Source organism: Haemorhous mexicanus, chromosome 5 (assembly GCF_027477595.1).
Source record: "Haemorhous mexicanus isolate bHaeMex1 chromosome 5, bHaeMex1.pri, whole genome shotgun sequence".
Classification (NCBI taxonomy): domain Eukaryota; kingdom Metazoa; phylum Chordata; class Aves; order Passeriformes; family Fringillidae; genus Haemorhous; species Haemorhous mexicanus.
Window position 1 is genome coordinate 72868374 of NC_082345.1, and position 25509 is coordinate 72893882.

Consider the following 25509-nt stretch of genomic DNA (forward strand, 5'->3'; position numbering starts at 1 on the left):
CCTCTTAGTGACACCTGGCGTGTTGTGCCTGTGTTCAGGTAAGGTGTTGCCAGTGGCCAGCACATCCCTTGCCATGGAAGCATTTTGTTTTGTGAGGGACCTTATGTGCTTTTTATCTTGTGAGGTGCTTCTCAGAACTAATCTCCAAATCCTTTCCTCTACCTGTGAAGGTGAGGAGGGGGAGAGGCAGTCACCAGATCCTAGAGATGCTTTGCAGAGCTGCCATAGCTCAGAATTCCATTCAGATTTACTGACTGATTGTTTTTTTCCAAAATTTCAGAGACACCCGAGCATTGGACATTGGATTGTTGCTTTGTCAACATGACAACCAAACTGCTCAGATGGTCTCCTTAGCTGCTCCTTGGCAGACTGCCAGATGCAGTCTCATCAGGAAAAATCCAAGAGGATAATCATTATCTTGCTGTGTCAACAGCTGGCCTGGTGCTATCACTCACCACGACTTGCTCCATTAAAGTCTGGGGGAGGTGCTGCTTCCAGTTTGTAGGAACTACAAGGAGTGGCTTGGAATAATTTGCACGTACCACTTTTTAAAAATTAATCCACTGGGAGGTGCCAGGTTCTGGTGAGCAGCAGTATCCATGTGATGAAGTGATCTCCCAATTTTGTAATCACAAGGCATCACAAGGAGGGAGGATTCTTGTGAATGGCTTGCAGTGGGACTGGCAGTCACATGTTCTGAGGGTTTCATAACTCAGGTGGCACTAAAACCCTGTCAGTGAACTTGCTTCCCTTATTTATCCTTCACGAATCCTTCAGGCATGGTCTGTAGACTATAAATTTATAGGATTGTTTTGCCATTGTTTTGTTTCAAAGTGTGTAGAAAATTTACTGTAGTATCTCCTCAAATGTAAGTGATGAGATTTAATTTCCAAAATGCTGTCCAGTACTATGAGAACCACATCTGTGTAACCATAAACTTGACTTGAGGTTGCCCAGAGAGCAGAGGCTACCCCTGGATCCCTGGAAATGTCCAAGGCCGGGCTGGATGGGAGTTGGAGCAACCTGGAGTAGTGGAAGGGGTCCCTGCCTGTAGCAGGGGGTGGCACTGGTTGATCTTTAAGGTCCCTTCCAACCCAAACCACCCTAGAATTTCATGAATTTAAATTTCCTGCTTTGCAAGCTCTGTCTCTGTGTAAAAGCTGTTTTCTTTCTTCGATACTGGCAGCAGCCAAGGTTGTGCTTGAAACAACTGTAGCTGTTCACACACACCAGCCAGAAAATATTCAGCTGGCTGAAATGATCACTGTGATCCCATAAACTCCTGTAAGGGAGTTTATCAAGTCCTGTAAGGGACTGTGGTAGTGGTAACGTGGCTGTTCCATGATTAGGTGTCACTTTCAGGGAAAAGCTTTCCCCGTGTGTTGTATTTAAGTGGAAATTACACTGTATACAGAGCTGCACAGCATCTCCTTGGAGCTTGCTCAGGAATTATTGCTTGCTTATGGAACTGGCTGCAAACTCCAGGCCTGTGTGGCTGAATGTTGTATTTAAATATTGAGGCCACAAGCTTTTAATTTTTACTGGGTAAAAATGAATGAAAATACTAAGTTTCCAGGTAAGGATTCAGACCTCTTATTTTCAGGTAGTTACTGCCTTTCTTCCATAGGCTGGTTAATGAGATTAAGGGGGAAGAAAACATTGAGTAGCAAAGGAAAAGCATTTACCATCTTCTAGGCTTTTTAGGGTTGTGTGGTGTTCAGTGATTACTCTCTACAGCTTTTCCTCTTCAATAAGTGATGTATTGCCAGAGGAGCCAAGTTAATACCATGTAGCCACAGGCCAGTGTTCAAAACACCCAGGGCTAAGTCCTCAGTCACTGCTTTGTCCCTACAGCTGACCCAAGAGGTGCCCTGTACGGTGTGGAATTGGTGGGGATTTGCTCCAAAGCTGATCTTACATTACTGTGGAGAAGCACAAGTGAGGGAACTTGCATGGAGCCTTTCTTACCAGTTCATTCACCCCTTGGATCTACTACATTACAAATAACAGATCTGGAAGCGCTCTGGTTCTCACACCTTGTTATTTGACTTTTTTCTCCCAAGTCCTAAAATTTAAAAAAATATGTCCTAAGCAATCAATTATTGTCACTGTTATAGACCCATGTTTACAGTTTCAGTTTTGTTGCCCATGCTCAATTAGATTCCCTTTCCAGTGTACATTTTGTTACCTAAATGTCACAAGTATTTTTCTGATGTTTCCAGCCCGTGTCCCTGTCTAATACTCCAGCCATTCTCGTTTGAATTCTGTCCAACATTTCCTGCCAGTCTGCTGCACTTGCAGATGATGAACCTCTCTTACCCCCTAGTGGAAGTATTTCAGTCCTGAGGTTTTTATGGAGCCCTTTTGCTCTGGCAAGGATCAGACTTCCTTGGAAAACATCTTTTTGACATTTCTGTTGGGTTTAAAGCATCACAGCTTTTCCTGCCCACTCTGTAGTATCTTCTCTTACTCTCTATTTTTTTCCAGGGACTTGTTTATCAAATTTGTGTTATGGGTTTTTTTTAATGACACTGCATCCAACTTTCTCATTTTGTCCTCTGCAAAAGACCAGATGTCAACTCTTTCTTGCCTAAGGCACTACTTAAATACAGTTTCTACCCAGTTGCTTAGATAGGTCACAGAGTTTATGTAAGTTACTCCTTGTCTCTGGCCCTTAGTAATTGTGGGGATTTATATTTCTGATACTTTTCTAGGCATTCTGCATTTCAAACAGTCTCAAGAAGAGATTGATTTACAGCTGAGAGAAGCCTGAAATTACTTGACTTGAATCTTGGTTTGATTGCAGTTGCTGCAGATGAATTCTATTCTTAATATCAAGAGGAAAAAACCACCAGCGCTGAACTTTGGCAGCTTTTCCCTCCTTCATTATTTAAATAATAATTTCAGCTTCGGGAAATCGAGCATAAACGAGATACAAAATTAATTTATTTAGCAACATTTCAGGAGGAGGGATGGGACTTTCATAGACAAGTTTCAGATGCTTTGAGTATCAATGGTAAGAGAGCAGCTATGTTCCTCATGATTATAATAATTTTCATTTCAATGAGGTATTAGTGCTCTGAAGATTTGCACAGGGTTTTTTTTTTGGTTTTTTTTTTTGTTATATTCCCAGCTTGGTCTCAAATGTTCAAAGCAGCAGATAGGGTTGCAAAGACATTTTCCATGTGCATTAGCATTGCTGATCAAATTTAGATGGCTCTCTTGCCAGAAATGTCTCAAGCAGGCCTTGAATTTAATCCTTTTGGGTCAGCAGCTTAGACCATGACTATGCAAGCAAACATATTGCATGATACTTTTCAAAAATTAGCAATTTTTAGTCTATAGTCATCTTTCTGTTCTCAATTTTTCTGTTCTCAATTTCCTTATGGGATGACTTTCACAGTCCTTATTTGCCTTATTTAAAAACAAAGTTCTTTGTGGTTTGCAGATAAAACAAGGTGTGTAGTCTTTGTTGTGTCAGTGTTATTCTCTTATTTCTTTCTCTTTTCTACCACCCATTTTGCTTGTAGACTGGATTCATTTTCCTTTAAAACTTCATGGCAAAATTTGAGGCCAAACTAGACAGGTTTATGCTGATGAGGGCTCCAAAGCCTCTTCCTCCTGTAAAATCATAAGGAAGGATTTTGTCAAAGGGAGTCTGAGAATGAGTTATCCAAATATATTCCAGTTTCTATTTAAATCTGCATTAGAATTAAGCATTTAATTTTTTTTTTAAGAAATGTTTAGGTTTTATGGTGTTGCCAAATTCTTCAGTAGGGGCTAAAATTGTAGAAAACCAAATTCTGCTCAGAATTTTTTAATTCCTTTATTGCTTTCCTGGCCTAATGAAAAGGGTGAAGCGTGAGAATGAAACCACTTACAGAATGGGTTTCCAAAATACCATTTTGTGTATTCCCCAATGGCAATATTAAATATTTTATTAACATAGGGCTCTTTTTCTAGGCTCTTTTCCTTTTTCATAGGGCTCTTTTTTGGGGGGGCAGTTCAATTAATTGCAAGGAAGAATTTGCAAAATACAAGAGTTCTGAGAATTTTTCATGCCAAAATCTTGACCGAAGGCCAGGAACCTTTACCAGCCTTTGTAAACTGACCCAGAAAGAGAAAGGAGACAAACAGGATCTGTAAACAAAGATCACGTGCCCTTCACAAATACATTTTGGAAGGATGGTTGCCTAGGGAAACAGGAAATGGGGAATTACACAACAAACAAAAAGCACTGCCAAATAAATTTGCTGACCTTTTTTTCGGGGAATTATGGTGAAAACTATTGGAATCCGTAGGATTTCACCATATTTCTAAATCTGAAGGTGGCACAGAAGAATAGTTTGGTAATTACGCCACAACTCTTCAGAAAATACAAAAAGCTTCTTTGATATCTTTATCCTGCAGGGTTGTGAGCTATAGAATTGAGAGGTCATCTTGAATTGTTTGGAGTTTCCCAGCTTTTGCAATTAAGCTTTCTGGAATCAAAGCTTCCTTTTACAGATGAGATAATAACAAAATCACTCCATTCATATTTGTATGGGTCATCTGGTCATTCAGCTCTATATTAGGCAGCTAATCCTCATTTCTGAGCTGGTCATCTCACAAATGGCTCTGTCCATATCTTTTCCTAGGAAACAGCAGCTCTCAGAATGGTTTGTTTTTTCTTCCAAGAGTCAGATATAGGAAGAGAAGAAAAGAATTTTCTTTGGACTTGGCTTTAACAGAGAAGAAGTTGGCCTATGCATGGTGATCTGCTGAATTGCAGGGGGAAGACCTCATTTGCCTGAGGTTTGGATCCCTTCCTGCATCCTCTGTTGTTTCCAGACTGTAACTTTTATTTTCTTTTCTCAGTTCCAATGACAGGTTTCACTCAAAGGGCCACCATTGATCCTGAACTGAATGAAATCCACGTCTTGTCAGGGCTCAGTAAAGACAAGGAGAAGCGGGAAGAGAACGTGAGGAATTCCTTTTGGATTTATGACATTGTGAGGAACAGCTGGTAAGTCCTAACTTCTGACTTCCACACTGACTTCATTTAGAAAGCAATCCTGTATCCATAAGGCAGCTCTGTTACCTTTGTTAACCATGGAATTGTTGAAAGTTGTGAAAGACAGCTGAGTTCCCTTTAGGCACCTCTTTTTCCCATTGTCTTTAGAGGTAATAATTGCAATAATCCAAATGAGAGAGGGAAATCATGTGAACATCTTTATTGAAGCCAGGTGGAGGGGATGAGGGGAAGTGAGCAGTTAAAAAAGGCTTTTCCTGCAGGAAGGGTTCAAGGCCAGGGTTCAGGTCCAGTGCAGCAAATTCAGTCCAGTGTAAGCTGTTAATAGCAGTGTACATGGCTCTAGTTCTTAGAAACTGAGGAAACTGGTGCAAGTGAATGAAGGGTGATGGAGAAGTCTCCATGCCAAAAGGGATATTCTGACAAAATATCTCCTGACTTTGTACTTAGTAGCTCGTTGCCACTGTTCCTTTCCAGAACTGGCAGAGATTTTGTTTTCAAGGCCTCTTCTAAAGTGGGGTCAATCACTTCAAACGGTGTGAATGTTGTTTTTTAAAAGTGAATTCTCAGTTATAATTTAAGTCTGCTTGGAAATCACTGACTGAAATACTACCTCTACTATAGGATGTGGTCTAAAGCTCTACTGGGTCCATAATAAAAAAATACTTCATGCTGACAGTTCTGTAGGCAAATAATGTAATGTCTGAAGAGCTCCCCAAAGCTCATGAGAAATAATTTTCTAGAATTTTTTCCTGTTTGGCTTGTGCTTGAGGACTGTTATCAGCCAAGATGACCTCTGATTGCTGGCTGGGTTCTTTGTAGAGCTAAGGATGGGATGGGATAGGATAATAGAGGACAACATAAAGAGAAGTAAGAAAATCTTTGGTGTTTTACATCATTTGTACCTTCCAGCCTTTCAGCAACTTTTTGTGCTTCCTGTAGGTACAACTAATAATTTTTTACTGCTTTGAATTTCAGGTCTTGTGTCTATAAAAATGACCAAGCAGCAAAAGAGAATCCAGGTAAAAGCCTTCAGGAAGAGGAGCCCTGCCCAAGGTTTGCCCATCAGCTGGTGTACGATGAGTTGCACAAGGTAAAAAGGGATTTTTTTGTTTTTTTTAAGTCTTTTTGCTCTGAAGATGTAGCTAGTTCCCTAAAGATGGTACAATAAATATCCTTTTTGAATGTTTGGATTAACATGGTGAATAACTCTCACTTCCCATATTTTGAAGTAAGGTGCTAAACTACTTCTAATGTCAATATGAAGTAAACATGAGATCTGTTCTCACACTTCAGAAGACACAAAGCTTCATTCATTATCCTCAGGGATTTAATCTCACCTGTTGGTGAATAAATGAGAACAGATAGTTACCAGAATTTCTAGGAAAAGATGTGTTTGAATGAACTAATCACAGTTAAGAGTCCTCTGAATCAGAGGTGCCTGACTTTGCCCTGCATGTCAGAAGGAACTGTCATTCTTTAGCACTGTCAGCCTCCAATGGACACATTCATAATTAAATAGACTTAAAATTTGGTTTAGTGTATACGACAGCTCAGTGAACTTAAAGCTTTGTACATATTAAGCAGTAAAGCACAAACCCAGAGATTAGGTTCATAAACTCATGAATTTAAATTACTGTGGCACATTTACTGGTCCTTTCATGGATTTTTCTAAAAATTCTCCCTTGTTTGGAACAGTCTGAGTTAAAGAAACACATATTTTAGTCTTGCATTCTGTGGGATGTTAATCAAATTTGGGAAACCCAGCTAGCCCAAAACTTGAGGGATTTTAAGGAGGAATGGGTGCAGATTCTGTATGGGGAAATTGGATTGCTTGTTGTCTTCACTGTAATGATACAGTAAATGCTGTTCTGCTCTTACTTTTATGTGTAAGGCACCATGAGAGAGTAGTATTTTCTGAGTTACTCTGAAGGTTGCTAAATCATCACAGTTGCCCAGCTTTATCTGAGGAGCTGTTTGATGTGCTTGTTTTGAAGAGTCTTATTTTTAGAAACCTCTGTTCCAATGACCTTTCTAAACTCCTCTGATATAAATAAGGAGAGCCTTCAGCAGTAGGATGCAGAATACATTGTTTTGAGTGATTATTTTTAAAGCCATGGGGAAAGGTAGGCTGTTGGACTTGTTAAACTTCAGTATGTGAAGGTCCTTTGTAGCATGTTTAATATCAACAGTTCAGAGTCTGAAATTACCACACGATGGGAAGAAAAATGTAGCAAAGAAATAGACAGTCCTTTTGTGACACTTCCACTCTTCTGGAAGTTTGCCTCTCTCTGAGTCTAGATTGTGCTGGACTGGGCTTGCTCTCACTTTACTCTGGACATCTTTAGGACTTCCAGCTCACTTTGTCAGTGCTTAAGGATTTATCGTGCTCATAGGCTTTTCCCAAAGAAAGAGTTTGCTTTAATTTTGGATGTTCATTTATAAATATCGCAGGTATCTGCTAAAGGGATGTTATAACAGTACAACTCTTTTATTATCTTGAAATGTAAATTGTTTAGGAGAACTTTCTTCATCTCCAAAGGGGCAAAGTGAGGCTGATAATAAGAAGGAGCAACTTGTCTAAAAGGCAGAGTTTATCCCACCAGAATAAACCTCTGCAAAGCTGCTGACATACTAAATTGTCTTTGTTCAGTGGATTTACACAAACAATCAATTTTTTGATCTGACTCTCATTTCCTTAGGTTCATTACTTATTTGGAGGGAATCCTGGTAAATCCTGCTCTCCAAAGATGAGATTAGATGATTTCTGGTCTCTGAAGCTCTGTCGACCTTCAAAGGAATATCTGCTAAGACACTGCAAATACCTCATCAGAAAGCACAGGTATAGAAACAAAGGTGGTTTGCAATTTTATTTTCCAGGTGTCTTTTTTTTTTTTTCAAGTTCCTAAGACTCAAATCTCTCATAAACCATTTTGTGAAATGTCATTTTGTTGGTTATATGAAACTAGATGATCTTCAAGGTCCCTTCTAAACCTTCTGCACATTTCTTAATTATTTTAATAAAAAGCAGTGGGCCAGGGCTAAACTACAAAATTAACTTGATTCATTTTGCCCATGCTATTCTAAAAGTAGAAAAATCTGGTTATTGTGTAGGGAGTCATGGGGAATTTTTAGATTCTCTTTTCACTCTGCTGCTCATCAACATGTGTTTTGGTGCTGTCACCTCCCAAGGAAATGGAGTATGTTTTGGAAACACTGTGCTTGGAGATAGTAACAGCCTGCAAGGATGCTAATGAAGTCTGGGGGCTGGATGCCTTTGCACATCTGAGACTGAACTGTGGTGAGGTCATCAGAGTGTCTCATTCAGGAACTCCTGAAAGAGCTCACTTAGGCAGAATTCAGCTACACTGCAGTGCTTCTTGCACTTTGGATGCTTCAGAGCTGCCTTATATTTGCTGTTAAGGGCAATAGCTTTTCAAAATCAAGCTTATGGTGTTGCCTTAGTCAAGAAGTTGCAGGAGTGAGAGAGCCTTTCAGGACCCAGCAAATCATTTGAAAGCAGTAAATAGCTCTCCCTGCATTCTAGGGGAGAATACTTTGTTATCAGGCTCTGCCAAGAGTTAGAAGGTCAGTTAAAATACCTGATGGTATTTTATTTCTGAGGCAGCAAGCAAATTGCTGTACTCAACTCACAGCCACTGTGGCTGGGTGAGACACTGAGATTAGCCTCACAGTAGATGTGCATACCTACAAGAATGAATAAAGGCCTTGCCCAGTTATTTGGGAGGCTTATTAAACCCAGATGTGGTGGTATGGAAATGCAGCTGTGCAGCCTCCAGAGACAGCTCTGAATTATTTGTTTCTACTTGCTTAAATTGTACTTGAAGGAAATGTTGCTGTGTTACCTGGTGGAAGTTTGGGGTTTATGCACCATGTTCTCATTTTTGGGGTCTGTGTGAGGGAGCCAAACCTGAGCAGCCAGGGATGGTGGGATGGGTGCCTGGCTGGAGCTGAATTGCTGTGGAGTCACTGGCTGCCCTTTATCTGCACTGCCCCAAACTCTGGGTAGCAGAACAGGTACTGGCCTTGCATCCACAGCAAAGCCACAGCATCAGCCTGGGTCCTGTTTTTCCTGTGCACTTGTTCAGTACCAGTCAGAGAGGCTGGGCAGGTGGGAAAGAGCAGGGTGGCAGTGGTTCCACTCATTTAAAGCTCTCTGGTCCGTGGTGATGTCATCTGAGAAAACCTATGGCAGTGTTTGAAACCATGTGTAGTGACCAAACTGTCAGATGCATCAGGTGACAGACAAGGTCTTTGTGCTCCCTGTGCTGCTCAATCACTGACATCTTTAGGCAGCTTCAAAATTCAGGTTGCACATGTCCACTGAGGTATAAATAGCCAGGTAGATGACCCAAATAAAAAAATAACAATATGATAAGATGACAAACAGTGTGATGCTGCACTCAGGGGTAGGTGAGAGGAGGAAAAAGATGATTTTAAACCTCATCCTTTCTGGACTTATGCAACCAGCTCAGTGCTGCAGGGAAGCAGCTCTGCTCACTGAGTATGCTGAGCCCAGAATCATATCCTGAGGGCTCTGTTCTCTTCTTGAGGGAATTCACAGAAGTTGCAGTTCCTGTTCATTAAAAGAAAATGAGGAAATAATGGTGGTGGTGCACAGGTTTTTTGTGGAGCTGTGCTCTTTCCAAGGGTGGGATGTTAATATCCCAGGGACTGACGTGCTCAAGGCTTGCCTGTGTCTGCTCTGAGGTGGTACTCACATCTTACTTCATTTGTGGAAGACAAGCTGTACTCAAGATTTTATATTTAAATATCAAGGAGTTTCTGTGCATATGCTTTTGAGTATTTTTAGTAAGAATGTAATACTTTGCCCTTTTTTTTTTGGCCTTTACACCCCAAAAAGCCCTCTTCCATGTTTCAGTCTGGCTTGAAATTCCTTCAAACATGAGGCTCAGCTGCCATTAATGAGGTTTTCTTTGGAAATACTGGGTTTGTTAGATGGGTTTTGCTCTCTGTTGAACCAGTAGTACTTAGACTTGAAGGATAGGGCTGTACTCAGGTTTTCTGTCTCTTCTCTGCAGGTTTGAGGAGAAAGCTCAGACTGACCCTCTTAGTGCACTGAAGTACCTGCAGAATGATTTGTATGTAACTGTGGATCACTCAGACCCTGAGGAGACAAAGGAGGTGAGGATCAATGAATCTTGTCCTAAAGAAATTTCAACTGCATTCTCATTGAAAGTTTTGGGCCTCTTAAACCTGGGTTTTATTCAATTTGTAAAAGCTCAGCAGGTGCCAGACACTTTGCTGTATCATGTATTTCTCTGCACTTAAGTCACACTGTTTTGGAAACAGTCATGTATCAACTGCAGGTCCAGATAAAATACCTTTTGTATTCCTAAGAGTGAAGGCTAAGCCTTGTTTTAATTCCAGTGTGCTGGTGTATATTTTGGGAGCTTTAATTGAAATGTAAACTCTCTGAAATGTCACCAGTCTGTAGTTGGTTGTGCAGCAGAAAGGGAATAGAGACTTACTTGTGCTCAGGCTTCTCAATATTCAGCATCTCTGGGGAGGGAAAGCTTTTCCAAAGATGATCAATATTTCTTGAAGTAGTTTATACCTATCCACTGCTTGCTGCCCTTAAAATCTTACGTCCTTTGCCTTTTGAATATTATCCAGTAGGCATGTTCTTTATTTATTCCAGGAATTTGTTCCCATTTCCTGTTTTGATTCCAGTACAGCAGCGCGTGTCACTTTACAAAATGGATTAAAGAAATAGTGAGAAGTGTCAGATAAGGTGGTTGATTTGACTCTGGCATTAATTTCCACATGGAGTTTGGGGCAGCTGAGATGTGCCAGCATTCAGCTCCTGATGGGTAGATAAGGAAGAGTCTGGGGTTCTTGCTGTCTTCTTTCCTTAATGACTTGGGAAGGGATTCAACAGCTCCTTTTATAAAATCATGATAGGAGGAGGGGCAGTTCTAGTCCATGCTGAGTCCCTGGATTAAATCTCTAAATCTGGTGGCTTTAACTTGCTACTTTAGCTAAAGAAAAGATTATACAGACACTGAAAGGTCTTGAATATTCTTGCGTGTCCACAGGATGGAATTGTAGGGTTCATCCTGATCAGGATCTCGGAAGTGTTCACATTTGTCATAAATTCTAATCAGTGTTTATAAACATGTGATTCAACAAAATATTTAAGTGCTGTGACTTTCTGTTCTCTGTGAATGGTTTCTTGTTCAAATTGTTCCATATCAAGTAGTTTCACATCCTTTCTAGCCATTTCTAGTATAGGAAAGACAGCAGATGATCCTGCTTTTCTTTAAGTAGGAAAGGAGATTTTTTTTTTCCCCCCCCAGTATGTGTCATCTTCCCAATGTGGTGACACTTCCAGAGTCTTTGAGGTTGGAAAAGACCTTTAAGGTCTTCAAGTGCAACCATTGCCTCAGCACTTCCAATGCCACCACTAAACCATGTCCCCAGGTGCCACATCTATATGGCTTTTAAATACCTCCAGGGATGGGGATTATACTTCCCCAGGCAGCCTGGGCCAGACAACCCTTCTGGTGAAGTTTTTCCTGATACCCAGTCTTAATTTGAGGCCATTTCCTCTTCTCCTGTGTTTTGTTACTTGGGAGTGACCCTGCCCTGGCTGCCCCCTCCAGTCAGGGAGTTGTGCAGAGCCAGAAGGTCCTCCCTGAGCCTCCTTTTCTCCAGGCTGAGCCCCTTTTCCAGCTCCCTCAGCTTCTCCTAGTGCCTCAGACCCTTCCCCAGCTCAGTTGCCCTCCCTGGACGTACTCCATCCCCTCAGTGTCTTTCTTGTTGTGAGGGGCCCAAAACTGAATCCAGAATTCAAGGTTTCTTCTTCCTGTTTGAGCCTGTACTAACCCATAGAGTACAAGCCCCCATCCTGATGCTTTTTCCCTCCCACTCCTATAAGATGTGTCCTGTGTTCTCTGATCTTTTTTTTTCTTCATGTCACACCTGTGTGCTGGTAGCCTGTGTCTCCTCAGCCTAAGGAGATCTTTCATCTCATGGCTGGCTGGGCCTTTTTATTATTCCCTGAACAGCAAACATCTGTGGTGTGATGAGCAAGCTCCTCTCCTAGTTCCTGCTGCCTCCTGTCGCCCACAGACCGAGGGAGCTGCTGCAGAAGCTGTGTGTTGGGCACATCTGGCACAGAAAACCCTTTAATATCCTCCTTTTCCTTTTCCCAGATCAGTGTTCAACTTGTCCACCTTGTAGGAATGGAGAATTTACATGCCTGCATGGCTCCTCTGAGATTTTGGGGGAATGTAGATGCTGTATCATAGCAGTAGAAATAGAATAAAATGTTTGAAAAAAAGAATTACCCCTTTTCAGAGAGCACACTGGCATTCTGAACATTCATGATCCAGCGAATGAGCTTACATAGCTCAGTCCAGCTGAGTGAATATATTGTGGATTGTTTCTCTGCAGGCCTAATGTCTGATCCAAACAAAATCCAATAGCTTCTGTCTGTCATGCTGGGCTGTCGGATCAGCACACACCACTCAGCAGAATTAAAGCTTCCATCCATTCCAGCCATCTCCAAAAATCATCTGACAATTTCTGGGACGCTTTTTCGTTTGGGTTTTGCTTTTTTTTTTTTTTTTTTAATTATTATTCATTGTGCTGGTCATAAAGCTTTAACTTCCAAAGCTTTTATTTCTACTGGGACAGATCTGCCAGGGCTGTGGCACAGAGCCAGCTGCTGGGCTGGTACTGACTGGGTGCCTTTCCAGTTGACGTCAATTTACCTTCCGGTTATCACATCGAGTTGGCTTTTTGCTCTGGCATTGCATCTTCAAATAGCTCCTGTGCTTTCCAAAGGACTGACGCAGGCATTTTGGATTCCATATCGAATTTCAAGCACCAGTTTGATTGTGTCTCTCAGCCCAGACACCTCCATACCCTGCCTTTATTTGATTTGTATCTCGATTAATAGCAAAGGTGATAGATGTGATTGGCTGCAGCCATTGAATGCTGTAAGGCATCTTAGAGCTTTAGGGAATCAGTTCCTGCCTGGTTTCCCTCTTTCCAGGGCAGCTGCTAAATTTGGGAAGGACCAGGCTGAATAGTTTCATCCCCAACTTCGTGCAGTAATTCTGGAGACTGGCCCTGTATGGCTTCATGTTTTATGGATGGAGATCTGGGTGGTGTTATATACCATTACAAGCAGAGTTTCCCCTTGTGGTGAGGCTTGCTTGCTTTGTAATAGAAGTAATTCCTTCTGACTTAGTTAGGCAAGTCTGTTCAGCTGTTTGCAGTTGGATGCCAAGGAAAACAAACAGACTGTTCTTGAAACTTACTTTGGCCTTAGTAACTGATTTTGTTTAAAGTAGCATGAATGATTGATAGTAGGAACATACCCCAAGATTTTCATTCTGTTGCTGTGAATTTTAGAGATGCTAAGAGGACTATTTTTTTCCCCCTTTTTTATTACTCTGAAGTGGAGTGGATGCCTGCAAGTAACAGGTATTGCATGCGTGCTTGGTTTAGTAGCTCCAGGCTGTGTGCCAGCAACAACTTCTCTGCCCACAAATGCACATCCAGTCTTTAACTGTGATTCTGCTTGACATCACTTAAACCTCCTCAGTCAGTTCAGTGTTCCCAAATCAGTGGATCTTTTTGTGGCTGTGGGTTAATAGCCCTGACACTATAGGAAAAGGAGGGTAAATTTCTAGAAAATGGGGAATTTTGCCTGTGATTTAACAGACTAAAAGTTGCATAAACGAGTCATTTGCTGGTGTAAAATTTTCTGCTGGCATGGCTGTTCTTCTCTGTCACACACAGATGTGAATTTGGTGAAAGATTACAACAGCAGGCTTTTAAAGATAAAAGGATGGTCAAAATAAATATCAAATTGAATTCCAGATTTTTTGCTTAGAGAAAAACAGGTCCTTTTAAAGCACAGAAACTTTAGTAGTTCATGTATAAAAGCTAAAGATGCTCCTTGAACACTGCAGTTATCATACCCAGAACTTTGCTGCTGTTAAATGGGCTGCAGTAGAAATCAAGATGACAAAAATATGTCCAGTGCTTTCCAAGTATGAGACAGCAGGATGATTTTGTACATGGAGATTCAACAACTGACGAAGCTCAATCCCATGATTGTTGTAAAACAGATACAAAGCACAAGGAAAACTCACAGTATGTTTTTCTTGGAACATGGTAGGAGAGAGAGCAAGGACCTGGAGGCCAATCTGAGGCCTGACTTGCTTGTAGACTGAGGCTGGAGGCCTCTGTTCAAGGCTGCTTCATACTTTCCATTCTTAAGACCTTGTCTTTAATAAATTTGACAGATAAAGCCAGCAGGGCCCAAAAGTATTGTTTGAATCTGCATTAGACTGGTATTTCTGGGAAAATTGAAGCCCAAATGGGAAAAATAGTTCTAGGAAGGAGCTCAGAAAAGTCTGTTTCTCCTCTTTGTGTCCTGCTGTGATTCTTTGTAAAGCCTCTGAGCCTGAGTGCTGCAGGAGCAGAGGCTTTGGAGCCAAGGAGCCTTTACAAAAACAGCGTTCAGCCTTCCCAATTTCAGCAACAGCTCCATCCTCAAAGGGCTGGAGCTTCCCTTTGCCTCTTTGAGCCCGTGCTGGGACTCACCAGCCACAGAGAGCTGGTCAAAGCTGAGGAACTGGTTTATGCTGTGATCTGAGCACTCACACACAGGCATTACAGAGGAGGAGGAGGAATTGTGTCTGATTCATACAACCGGCCAGGTATCCCAAACGAGAGTTACTCATTCCCCTTAATCATTTTGTTTGTGCAAAGGCAGAGGTGTGCAGCAAATATGTAAAAATAGAAATAGTATATAACCTTCTGTTAGTTAACCAGATCTCTTTATCTCCAAGGAACCCCTGTCTCTGTTCAGGAGGTTGGTTGGATCTCCGAGAGAGAAGTTAATTGTGTAACAAAGGGAAACGCTGTCTTTTGAGTGGAGGCTTAATTTGGAATGGATGAAGCCAGTGAGCCAGAGGGATTGTAAGAAGAAAATGGGTGGTGGTGTGATTAAAGCAGTTGGATGCTTCTGCTCTATAATTGAATTCTGCTCTCGTCTCCATAACAGAGTTGCTGTGTGATATTAAGCAAATTGTTTTTCCTAGATGGTCATTAATTGGGTGTTTCATTCTGGTGCCTGATGGGAAGAGATCTGAGGTGTGATTTGCTTGAGGGCCATGCTTTTCTGTGAATTCAGAAGCTGTTGCATAACACTACATATTTTGAAAAATCAGTTACTGTTGGTTTCAAATAGACCCAAAATTAATCAGTTTGAAGTGCCATCTGTTAGAATAACAATTAATATGATAAGAAAGTCGATGAAGAAATTAATTCCTTCTTTAGAGCAGAGCTTGTATTTTGTAAAGAAAATAGTACATTGGATATCTGCTGGGAATGGTATGTAGGAGACCTGGTATTGAGTGAGCAGTAACTGTCCTACACTTTGGGGAGAACACAGGGATCCTATGGGAGAACATTGTAGGATTTGGGATTGTAATACAAATGCAGAGTGAACCTGATTGGGTTCAGCACTGTCCTTAACTGATGTACTTAACTCACATCCTTGACTTTTCTATCAGAAAGTGCTTTTCAAGTGTGAGCTGATACACAAATTAAATTTCAAATCAAACAAACAACAGCCCTCAAGGTTAACTCAAGTGTGGTGCCATCAGTGGAGAAGGGAACAGGATCCTCCTTCCCCACAAAGCTGCAAAGAAGCTCATAGCCATGAAAATCCATCATGCCTGGTGCAGATGAGGCTGGAAACTTGGCAGAGGCCATTTGCAGCAGGGTTTTGGTCTCAGTTCAGCAAGTTCTTAGCTGAACCCTGCTCATCTGGCCTCTTAGTCGGGCACCTGAGCCCCAGTGTGGCTTTGTGCTCCCAGCAGGGCATTGCTGCAGGAGCATGGGAACCCCTGGGAGCACGTGGCACCCGCTTTATCCCAGCTTGGTGTGCCACCAGGCAGCTGGCAGCAGGCCCGTGAGGCCATCGTGGGAGGGAGGGATGGCCAGAGCGTGGCATTTGCTCTCAGAAGCTGCACGGATTTAGCCATGGGTTTTATTGGAACTTTTGGAGCTATTTCTGCTGGGCAGCTGTTTAAGGACTGTGCTTCTGGGAAGCCAAGCTGCTCTCACAAATGAGGCTCACGGTGGAATCCACGTGTGGCATTGCAGTGATTTAGTGTGACCAAGCCTTGCACTCAGGAGGGCACTTTTTACAGCCCCTTCCCCCTCATCTCCGGTTTGTCAGTTCTGTGTCTTTCTCACCATACCCTCCCCAAAGGATGCAGACTTACCCCAGACACTACAGTCCTTATTTTTGATTTTTCCCTTGATGTCACATTGAAACTGATCTTACTGAAGTGTTTTTGTAGCTTCTTGCACTTGGTTGTAGATCTGCTTCCTGTAGCACTTTTTCTACTTCTTCTTTTTCTACTTTTTGCATCTGTGACTTCTGGCAGTTTTGTGTTTGGCCATTGTTCTCTGCAGCCCTCACTCCTTTGAGCTTTCTTTGTAGAATTTGCTTTTCAGAACACTTAATTTTTTTTCTAGTGCTTTCCTCATCTGTTGCTGGCTGATACAGGGCATCCCAAAGTGGGCTCCTTGTTGCAGAGGAGACTTTAAAACCTTGATAACAGCAAGAGTACTTTATTTAAAGATTCTGCTTCTTTTCATGCATTTGTCAGTTTTATAATAAAGTGATACTGATCTGTTGTAGTGCCTAAGTGCATTTTCACAGAGCCTCTGCACCTGTTCTGTATTCCTGATTTTTCCTGTTTATGTTGATTTGCACTTGGCCCTGGTGAAATGCACCTCAATCCATCATTATAATTTGGATTAAGTGGAAAAACAGTTGGAAGGCTGTCTGTTCCTTGCTGGCAGTCAGTCTGAGTGTGGTGTAAGGTCTGGTGATCCTGCCCTGTTCTGCCAAGCTGGTTATCACTGAAAACCCAGGGTGATGCTGACCCTGGGGCACAGATGAATCACTTCTGATTCAAGGCTCCATTTTGATGTCAAACCATTGATGGCCACCCACAGAAAAGTTATTTGACCTGTTTGCCTTTCCCTGTTGGCTTAATCTAAGTAATGCCTTGACAATGTGCCTTAAATATCATATAAAAGTGTTTGAATTCCTATGAAAGTCAGAATGGACAAGGTCTATTGCCAAGTCCCATCCCTAGGGCCTTCTGCCTCATAGGAGAAATCAGATTGATGTGCTACAACTTGTTGTTGCCAAATTCACGTTGGCTGCTACTCATCACCTTCTCCACTCCTACATGCCTACAAACTGTCTGTGTTCCCATTTTTTATTGAAATTGAAATTAAACTGATGGATATGTAATGCCTGGCTGTTCTTTCCACTCCTTCCCTGAACATATTTGCTTCTCTTCTGGTTTTTTTCCTCCCTTCTTTTCCTTCAGGCTGTGTGCTGAAAAGACACACAGGCAGGAGACACAAGATTCCAAGGCTTTAAGGAATCAACTCTTTCTTTGCAGGAGCATGACAAAGCACTAAGCTTTGCTGTTCCTTGGGTTCCTAGAAACAGCAGTCAGGGGCAGAGGAACACACTGTGGTCACCATCTATCAGTGAGACATGAAGGGAGAATAAAACCATGAGTGCGTGAAGTAAAATGTTTTTATTCATGGTCTTGATGTTCCCAAACAAAGAATTTTTATTTTTAGTTAAGAAGATATTGCCTTAAATTTGTGATGTGAGATCTCTGGCAGTTCAGAATGGTTGTTTTTAGAATCATAGAATGGTTTGGGTTGGATGGGATGTTAAGGATCATTGAGTTCCAAACCCCCTGCTGTGGGCAGGGATGCCACCCATTAGATCAGATTGCTCAGTCCCATCTGGCCTTCAACACTGCCAGGATTGGAGCATCCACAGCTTCTCTCTGTGGGGCAGAGCTTTCTCTGTGTTCAAGAAGTTCCTGCTCACTCCAGCAGTTACCCTGTTTTTGTGCCATCTAATCCCTGGCTGCTGAGCCTATACCATGTTAATCCCTGGGAATGTTATTGTGTGGAAGGGACTCTACCTTCTGCCAAAAAGGCAAAAAATTATATGTAAAAAAAAGAGATTTTTAGAACTCTCAGTCAAATATCTTTCATTGCATCAACACTGTTCTAATTCTAGGAAAAACCATCTAACTTGTGCCAAGGTGACAAATTGTGGTGCTCATGTGAAAGTGCCTGCTGCTGTTATTCATGTGTATGGCACAGGAGTTAGGAGGATTGTGTAGAGAAAACACAGCAACTCTAAAGCTACTTGTACTTCTATGAATCCCTTGGGGTTTTTGCCTTTGTGGTTAATAACACTTTTTTCTTTCTTTGTCCCTTTACCTTTTCTTCTGCAGTTTCAGCTTCTTGCCTCAGCATTATTTAAGTCTGGCTCGGATTTCACGACTCTCGGTGAGTATTGTGTGTCAGAGGAATTACATGATGTTCCCTTTGATAATTACTCTTAGTTTCTACTGGTTTTTATATCAAATGTTATAGTTCCTATGAACATTGCAGGCTCTTTTCAATATGCAAAGTGCCACTACCCAGACATTTGAGAGGTTATTTATAATGACCAGTGTCCAATACCTCAAGCCCATATTTAAAACATCTGTCAACATCAGTGGTTTTAAACCAATGCCTCCTGGGATCATTTTGTGTCTCTTATTACATCTGATCCTTTGCTGTTACCCAAGTAAACAGAAGCTTTGGTCAGAATAAAGCACCTCCTGTCATGTCACTTTGGAATCTCACAGCATGGCTACGGCTCTGTTTGCTGTGATAACTGCAATTCCTGGAGTAGTTTGGTTCGCTCTGTTCTCTGCAGAACGAGTTCTTTGGGCAGGGTGTCAAGAGTGGAGAAAACAGTGGCGTGAAGGGCTGGAAACAGGAGGGCTGAGCCAAAGCCATGATTTGTTTCACTGCTCTGTCCAGTTAACTCTTTGAGAGATCTCAGAGACTCATCTTGGGCAAGCTATAGGAAAGGTACAGGCAGAAATTACATCCTTTTACTGGAGTGTCCTCAAGTCACTGAGCTCTCGCTAGGAGAATGGATGACTTAAGTTTTTGATGGAGGTATAATTTCCAATCTAAGAAACTGAGGGAAGGTTAAAGCCCACTGCAGTTCTGCCCTGCTGCATGAGGAAACACTGCTGAGTTCCTGTGGTTTGGAAGACATCAAGTTGACCGATAGGATCAAACTTTTTTTAAAGAAAGAAAACCCAAGTTTCAAAAAAGTTAGATTTTTCATAGACTCATAGAATAGTTTGGGCTGGAAGGGACCTTCAAAAATCATCTCATTCCAACCCCCTCTGCCATGGGAAGGGATGCCTTCCACTATCCCAGTTTGCTCCGAGCCCTATCCAACCTGGCCTTGAACATTTCAGGTATGGGACATCCACAGCTTCCCTGGGCAACCTGTGCCAGTGCTTTACCACCCTCAAAACTTTTCCCTAGTTTTAAGCATTTTAGAAGATGAATTAGTTCTTGACTCGGTACAATACTTTATCCAGATTTTGGATTTACAATAGGAGGATATGTACATCAAGAGGTGCTTTGAAAATAAAAACCCCAGCTCTCCTTGATTTGATTAACTTGGTTGACTTTGATTAACTGAGGAGTGAGTTCACTGAATTAAAAAGCATTCCTTTGAGATAGCAGCAATGGAAGTAATCCAAAGTGGAGATCGTTGTGTGCCTGCCCTATTGTTCTTGCTGATGGTTTTAGCGTAGGATTTGGATAAACAATGCAAACCAAACCCTGCCGTGTTGGGAGGCAGCGCTCCAGAAACCCGTTTGCAAAGCTCCTGTGTGCCAAGATGCAGCCAGGTGCAAGTCCAGTGAGTAAATACCAACTCTGAGTTGGGACTCCTGCTGTCAGCACAGCTTATCTCAAGGAAAACTCCAAGCAATCCAAGGAGCAGTTCTGGTTATGGCAGTGAAGATAATGAAGAAAGCCCGAGGACAGAAGAAATGAGGCACCAAATAAAAATAGCTGCATGGATTTTGTTTTCTGGGACATGAGAGCAGTCCCCTGAGAACTCCTGCTTTCCCCATTTCTTCAGGGCTGTCAGTGAGCTTGACAGGCATTTGTTTATTACTTTTTATGGCATCTTGATGGGAGTGCTGGCTTAGGGTGACATAATCTCTCTATATGTGCTTACAGTAGTGGGACGGAGAGCTGGCAGCCTTATTAGTGGAGGCAGAGGGAGCTGTTAACATTTATCCCAAATGGACAATTCCACAGCTAAACTGAGTGTTTGGGATTGGAAGGAGTGACTGACTTTCCCCTTTCCTTCCTCCCCCAGGATTTTCAGACGTTGACCACACATATGCCCAGAGAACTCAGCTGTTTGACACGTTAGTCAACTTCTTCCCAGACAACATGACCCCTCCTAAAGGCAACCTGGTGGACCTCATCACCCTGTAATGGAGCAATCACTGGACACATGGAAGAGGGGAAAAGCATCCATTTTCAGTATTTTAATTTTTTTACTGCATTGATTGACTGCTGGGATGAAGTTAATATAGTAACCCCTAGGTGTTTGAAAGGGGTTTTATACTTGTATGGTGAATCCCTGGAGCTTTTCCCTTGGAGTAGGTTAATAAAATGTAACTGACGTACTTCTGACTAAATATATATATTTTTTCTGACTTTGGATTTTGAGTTAGCAAATGTAAGATGAAAAGGTGGGGGAAAAAGAAAAAGAAATAAAACCCAGTCATGCAGTGATCTTTTTGCCTATGGGGGAAAATTTGAGATTTGTGAGTTGTCTGGGATTAAAGATGATGGGTTTTATTTTGTGTTTCCTGAGGAAGAGGGGGAAGAGGTTTTTCTTTCCTCATTTGTAACTAGTCATGATGTATTGCTTTATCCCACAACTCCATCCTCAGCAGCTGAATAACTTGGTGGCAGGACACTGGCAGGTGTTGAGATGATGTAATTGATGTCCTGAGTCTTGCACTCACGGTGTGTCGCGGGAAGGCGAGCGTGTGTTCTGAACCGTCTGTCTCCTCTTCCCAGAGTTGTGCTGACAGTCATGTCTAATTGCTTCTGAGACTCCATCTAAACTGATGACCTACATCCCTATCTCCTGTTCTCTGGGGCCTTCCACTTAAACCTGGCAGGCAAGAGGGAATCTGAGATACAGCTGGAAAATATGAGTACGGTCACCGCCCACACGGGCCCCTTTTCAGGGATTGATCTCTTTGCTGCTGTGCTCATCCACTGAGAAACCCTTTGGGTCCCCAGTGAGCCTGGCAGAACTGGGTCTTCCACCACACATATCCCCAACCTCTGCAAACCTGACCCCAGGTTGGGTGTAGGATTTCTGAAGCAGATTGTCTTCATTTCCATGTGAAGCGTTTCTGTGTGCGTTTGTCCATGTGTACGTGTACAGGGCGTTGCTCCCAACAGCTTGTCTCCTTCCCATGTAAGTGCAGCTCCCTTGTCAAAGCATTTTAGACCTAGATCTGAATGTGAGGGAGGCCTTCTTAGCATAAATCTATGAAAATGATCTGATGCATATGTATAGAAAATGTATTCTTCCTTTTGCTGAAAGCCTTCTTTATAAACACTGTAAGGGCTTGGTGCTGCACTGTGAGGTTGAATGAAGGACATGCATACCCAGCATTAGAAGCTCTGCAGTCCCTGAGCATTCAGTACACACTGGCAGATGTAAATATTTATATGAAACTGCAAAACTTTCTGTCCAGCAGTGTTCATGCCAGTCAGGTATCGTTGCTGCACCCGCTGTGGCTCCTGTTGAACTTGGTGGAAGTCCTGTGTCTGCAAAGATGATTTGGACTCTTGAAATAAAGAGTTAGTCAAGTGTCTTTTTCAGAGCTCGAGTGTCTGCTTGCTTTGATTGTATTGCCTCTTTATCATGTTCTTTGTGTAACTTTTGTAGTCCTGCTGCATTAGAAATAAATTTCAAAACCTCATACTAGTGTTTAATCACTTAGAAAGGAACAGTATGTCAGAGGCCAGGCTTGTCTTCAGGGAGGACTGTACAAATGAAGTGTTTTTAACCTGTCACTTGAGACTGTTCAGGCACTGTGCACTTCAGTGGATGGCAAATCAGATGTCTGCAGAAGAATCCACTCGGTGTGGGAAATGAAATCTGATTAAATTGTTTCTTTGGAACGTGGCAGGTTTTTTTCCTATTGACACAGAAAGTTTTACATCACTGCTGGGCTTTGTGGTGTGCTACCTGTGCTGAGGCTTTGTTAAGTAACATAGAGTTTATACAGTACAAATGTAGATACTGGGAGAATATTCCAGCTGAGCTGTTGCTTCCATTGAGATCAAAATGAGCACTTTTAATGCAACCAGCCAAAATTCTGCAACCTTTTAGTACTTAAATGTACTGCTGCTGTGCACCTTTACCTTGATCTCATTGCTTGTCTATCCTCAGCTTCAGTCCGATGATTAAATTCTCTTTGTGACATTTCTCTCATTAACCAAGCTCTTAACTGTTGTGTGTCCACCTTGGATGGCTGAAAGAACCCAAAAGATACACCTTGAGAAGCCCTGGTGGGCAGGCAGGGGAAGTTCAGGAATGGCCAGAGAGCTGTGAATGGTGTTGCTGGTGAGCAGTGCATCGTGTCAGGTCGGATTTGTGTGACAGGAATTCGATCCAAACTCATTGTCCTCTGCGCCGGGGGTGCGCGCGGAGCCTGGCAGCCTCGGCTCTGTGTTCTGTAGCATCGTGCAAATCAATGATTTGTTTGAGCCAGGGGAACGTGGCTTCTGCAGGACTGACAGTCCCAGCTAACGAGAGCACTTCAGGATGATCAGATATTGACCTGCCTTTGTCCCGAGCAGATCGATGCTGCTCGCACCAGCACAGTTCATGGATTACAGCTGGTGATTAACCAGCAGAAACTTTGCTCAGCTCTGCAGTATTTGTTGAGCAGCAGAGGCACCGTGTGGCCAGAGAGGTTAATCCAAAGGGAAGGCTTCTTGTGGCTTTGCCAAGGATCTTCCCTTTTTGTCCTTAAAGCTAGGAGTCAAATGATCTCTTTGCATTGATGTATGCTATGTTACCTGCTTTAAATTCTAACCAAACATTCTGAGCAGTGAAGTATAAATTTCCTTTTAAAATCAGCCACTTGTTGTCAGGCAGTGACACAAGTAGTCTGAATTTCATTGCATGCTGATCTTTAAAGACACTGATGATATTCCAGGAAAGCATCTGATGTGCTCATTACAGAAAGCCTGAAATACAAACAGTAAAGAAGCCCACTGGATCAGAAAACAGCCACCTGAAAACATTTCACAGCCCAGTGCATGCGAGGTTATAAATATCCGAGCTGTGCGTGAGAAGTCTTCGAACCTCACCATCATTGCTTGTAGGCTGTGTCTGAGGCTGCTCTTTAGCTTAGACAAGACAAACATACTCTATTTGCCTTTACTTTAGATTATAAGGTGACTCTGTGTATGAACTTGACACCACATAATCTTTGCACTACAGTGAGTAGTTCTATCTGTAAATTCTGTGTTAACTTGTAAATAAGGTATTGTGAAGGAAAGTGTTGTTCCTTGTCAGAGAGGGACTCATTCATCATGTTTTGGGTCTTTAAAGCCAAAGTTACAAGGTTCTGGTATGTCTTTTAAAGCTAGAGGAAGTCAGGGTGGGGTAAACTTGATTCAGACATCCAGACTTCACTCTTGATTTAGCTTTTTTAAAAATATCCTTTGAAATCCCTGTGTTTGGTTCTTCACTGACTCTGACCCTTACAATACTCTTTAGTGGATCATCTCCTTGAAAAACAAGAAATTATTCTTTATGTTTTTCCTATCAAGTGATGCATTTTCTTAGAGAAATAGAGCCCTTCAGAATTAATTTTATTGGTCACTTGGATTAAGTAGAATTAAGTGAGTTTTTTAATGTTCGTCTTAAACAACTCCTCATAATAAGCATGAGGTAGAACTTGGTAGGAGTTCTCCCAGAATTACTTCTCCAAGCATGTTCTGTTCTTGCAGTGTGACCCAGAATGTTGTCATGTGGCAGAAGGACTTTGTTACATGTTGTTAAATGAGATTATAACCACTTTAGCTGCCTTTTTGCCTCTTTTCTTTTGAGGATCCCATTAGTTAGTATTGGTCCTGGGAAGGTCTGAAGAATGATGCAAAATGTCCATTGAAATTAATAGTAGTTGTTATCTTCTGACTCTTTATATTTGTGATGTGTTTATTCTTACAATCTCTTCCTTTTGCTGAGCATAATGAGGAAGGAGAACTTTGTCTTGGAAAAGTTCGGTTTGCCCTTTCCCTGGGTGGCATCTTGCATGGGTAGTTAAGTTAGTTGTACCCAGTTGTGTAAATAAACCTCTGGAATTTGGTTTTTGTTTGCCTGGGCACCTGGCTCTGGATGTACACAGGTACACACTGGCTCAGGGATCATGTTGGAGCTTCCTACCAGAACTTCAGTAAGCAAAGTCTTAGTTTGGAAAATCAGTCTGGGAACACCCAGTTGGAAAAGCTTTTCTAAGGCATTGCTTTGTGCAGTGGCAACTGGAGTGAAATTAGAAATTTTCCTAAAGAGCATAGAAAAACTCCCCTTTGTGGAGTAACAAAGTTAAATTAAATTGCTGAAACATTTTGGTCATTGATTATAATTACCTAGCCTGAAAATTGAATGCTTAATGATTACAGTTTAAAGATTGAGGAGGCAGTAAGCAGATTAACTGGACCCACCTGTTTGCAGGAGGGTGGCAGAGTGTAAGGCTGGTGGGCAGGGATTGCCACAGCTCATCTGTGTGTTTCTTTAATTGGCAGCCACAAGTGTCCCGGGCTCCATGAGCTATTCCTTCTTCCAGAAGAAACTCCTTCCAAAGCCGAGTAATGACTCTGGAAGAGTGTTTTCCATGGGGCTTTGTGGAACAGCTGTTGGCTGAACCATTTTCCTGATGTGTGCAGATTTTTTGAAGGGAGTTTTCTCTGTCCCGGAGTTTTGTGCTGACCTGGCTGTGCTGTGCCAACCTGTGCTGGTGAGCGATGGGTTCAGAGCAGAGTCCTGAGGAATGCTGCAAACTTGTGTGCTGCTCTTACTGTGAGAAAGATGAGCATTAATGCTGCTTGTGTCAAATGCAGGAGGGTGGTAGGTACCTGTAACACAAATACTATCAGCTCTCTTGCTGCCTCCTGCATTTCAGAATCGAGAAATAAACACTTTTGTAGAGCTTATTGAGTGAACTTGAAGTTTGAATTACTTGTGTACAACCTCCATCTCTGTACAGGCAGTAATTCTGCTGATGTAATGCTGTGCCACTTCTGGGGAAAATGGCAAAAATTAGTAGATACGTTTCCATTCGGTCCCTTTGTTTTTAAAAGTGGAAAAATGTCTTGTGAAACTTTGAAGTCCCCGTGTATGCTTTGAATTTTAGCTTATTAGTTGGCTCAGAGTTAAGGAATGTTTGGCTATTGTCAAGTGAAGTCCTGACAGTAAAAGCAGTTCATGTATGTCTCTGGAAGTGCTTGTGTTGTTTTATAGC

The 25509-nt window shown here is 42.1% G+C and overlaps 1 protein-coding gene across 3 annotated transcripts in view; it reads left to right on the top strand.

The window, feature by feature from the left end:
- MKLN1 (muskelin 1) overlaps window positions 1–21954 on the top strand; it is a 95080-nt gene extending 73126 nt beyond the window's left edge. For all 3 annotated transcript variants that reach the window (XM_059847570.1, XM_059847572.1, XM_059847571.1), the window contains 6 exons: window positions 4858–5005; window positions 5990–6104; window positions 7714–7853; window positions 10075–10177; window positions 18370–18424; window positions 20319–21954. In XM_059847570.1, the coding sequence (XP_059703553.1) occupies window positions 4858–5005; window positions 5990–6104; window positions 7714–7853; window positions 10075–10177; window positions 18370–18424; window positions 20319–20440 (683 nt within the window). In that variant the 3' untranslated portion in view covers window positions 20441–21954. The remainder of the gene's footprint in view (window positions 1–4857; window positions 5006–5989; window positions 6105–7713; window positions 7854–10074; window positions 10178–18369; window positions 18425–20318) is intronic.
- Window positions 21955–25509: the final 3555 nt, after the last annotated feature.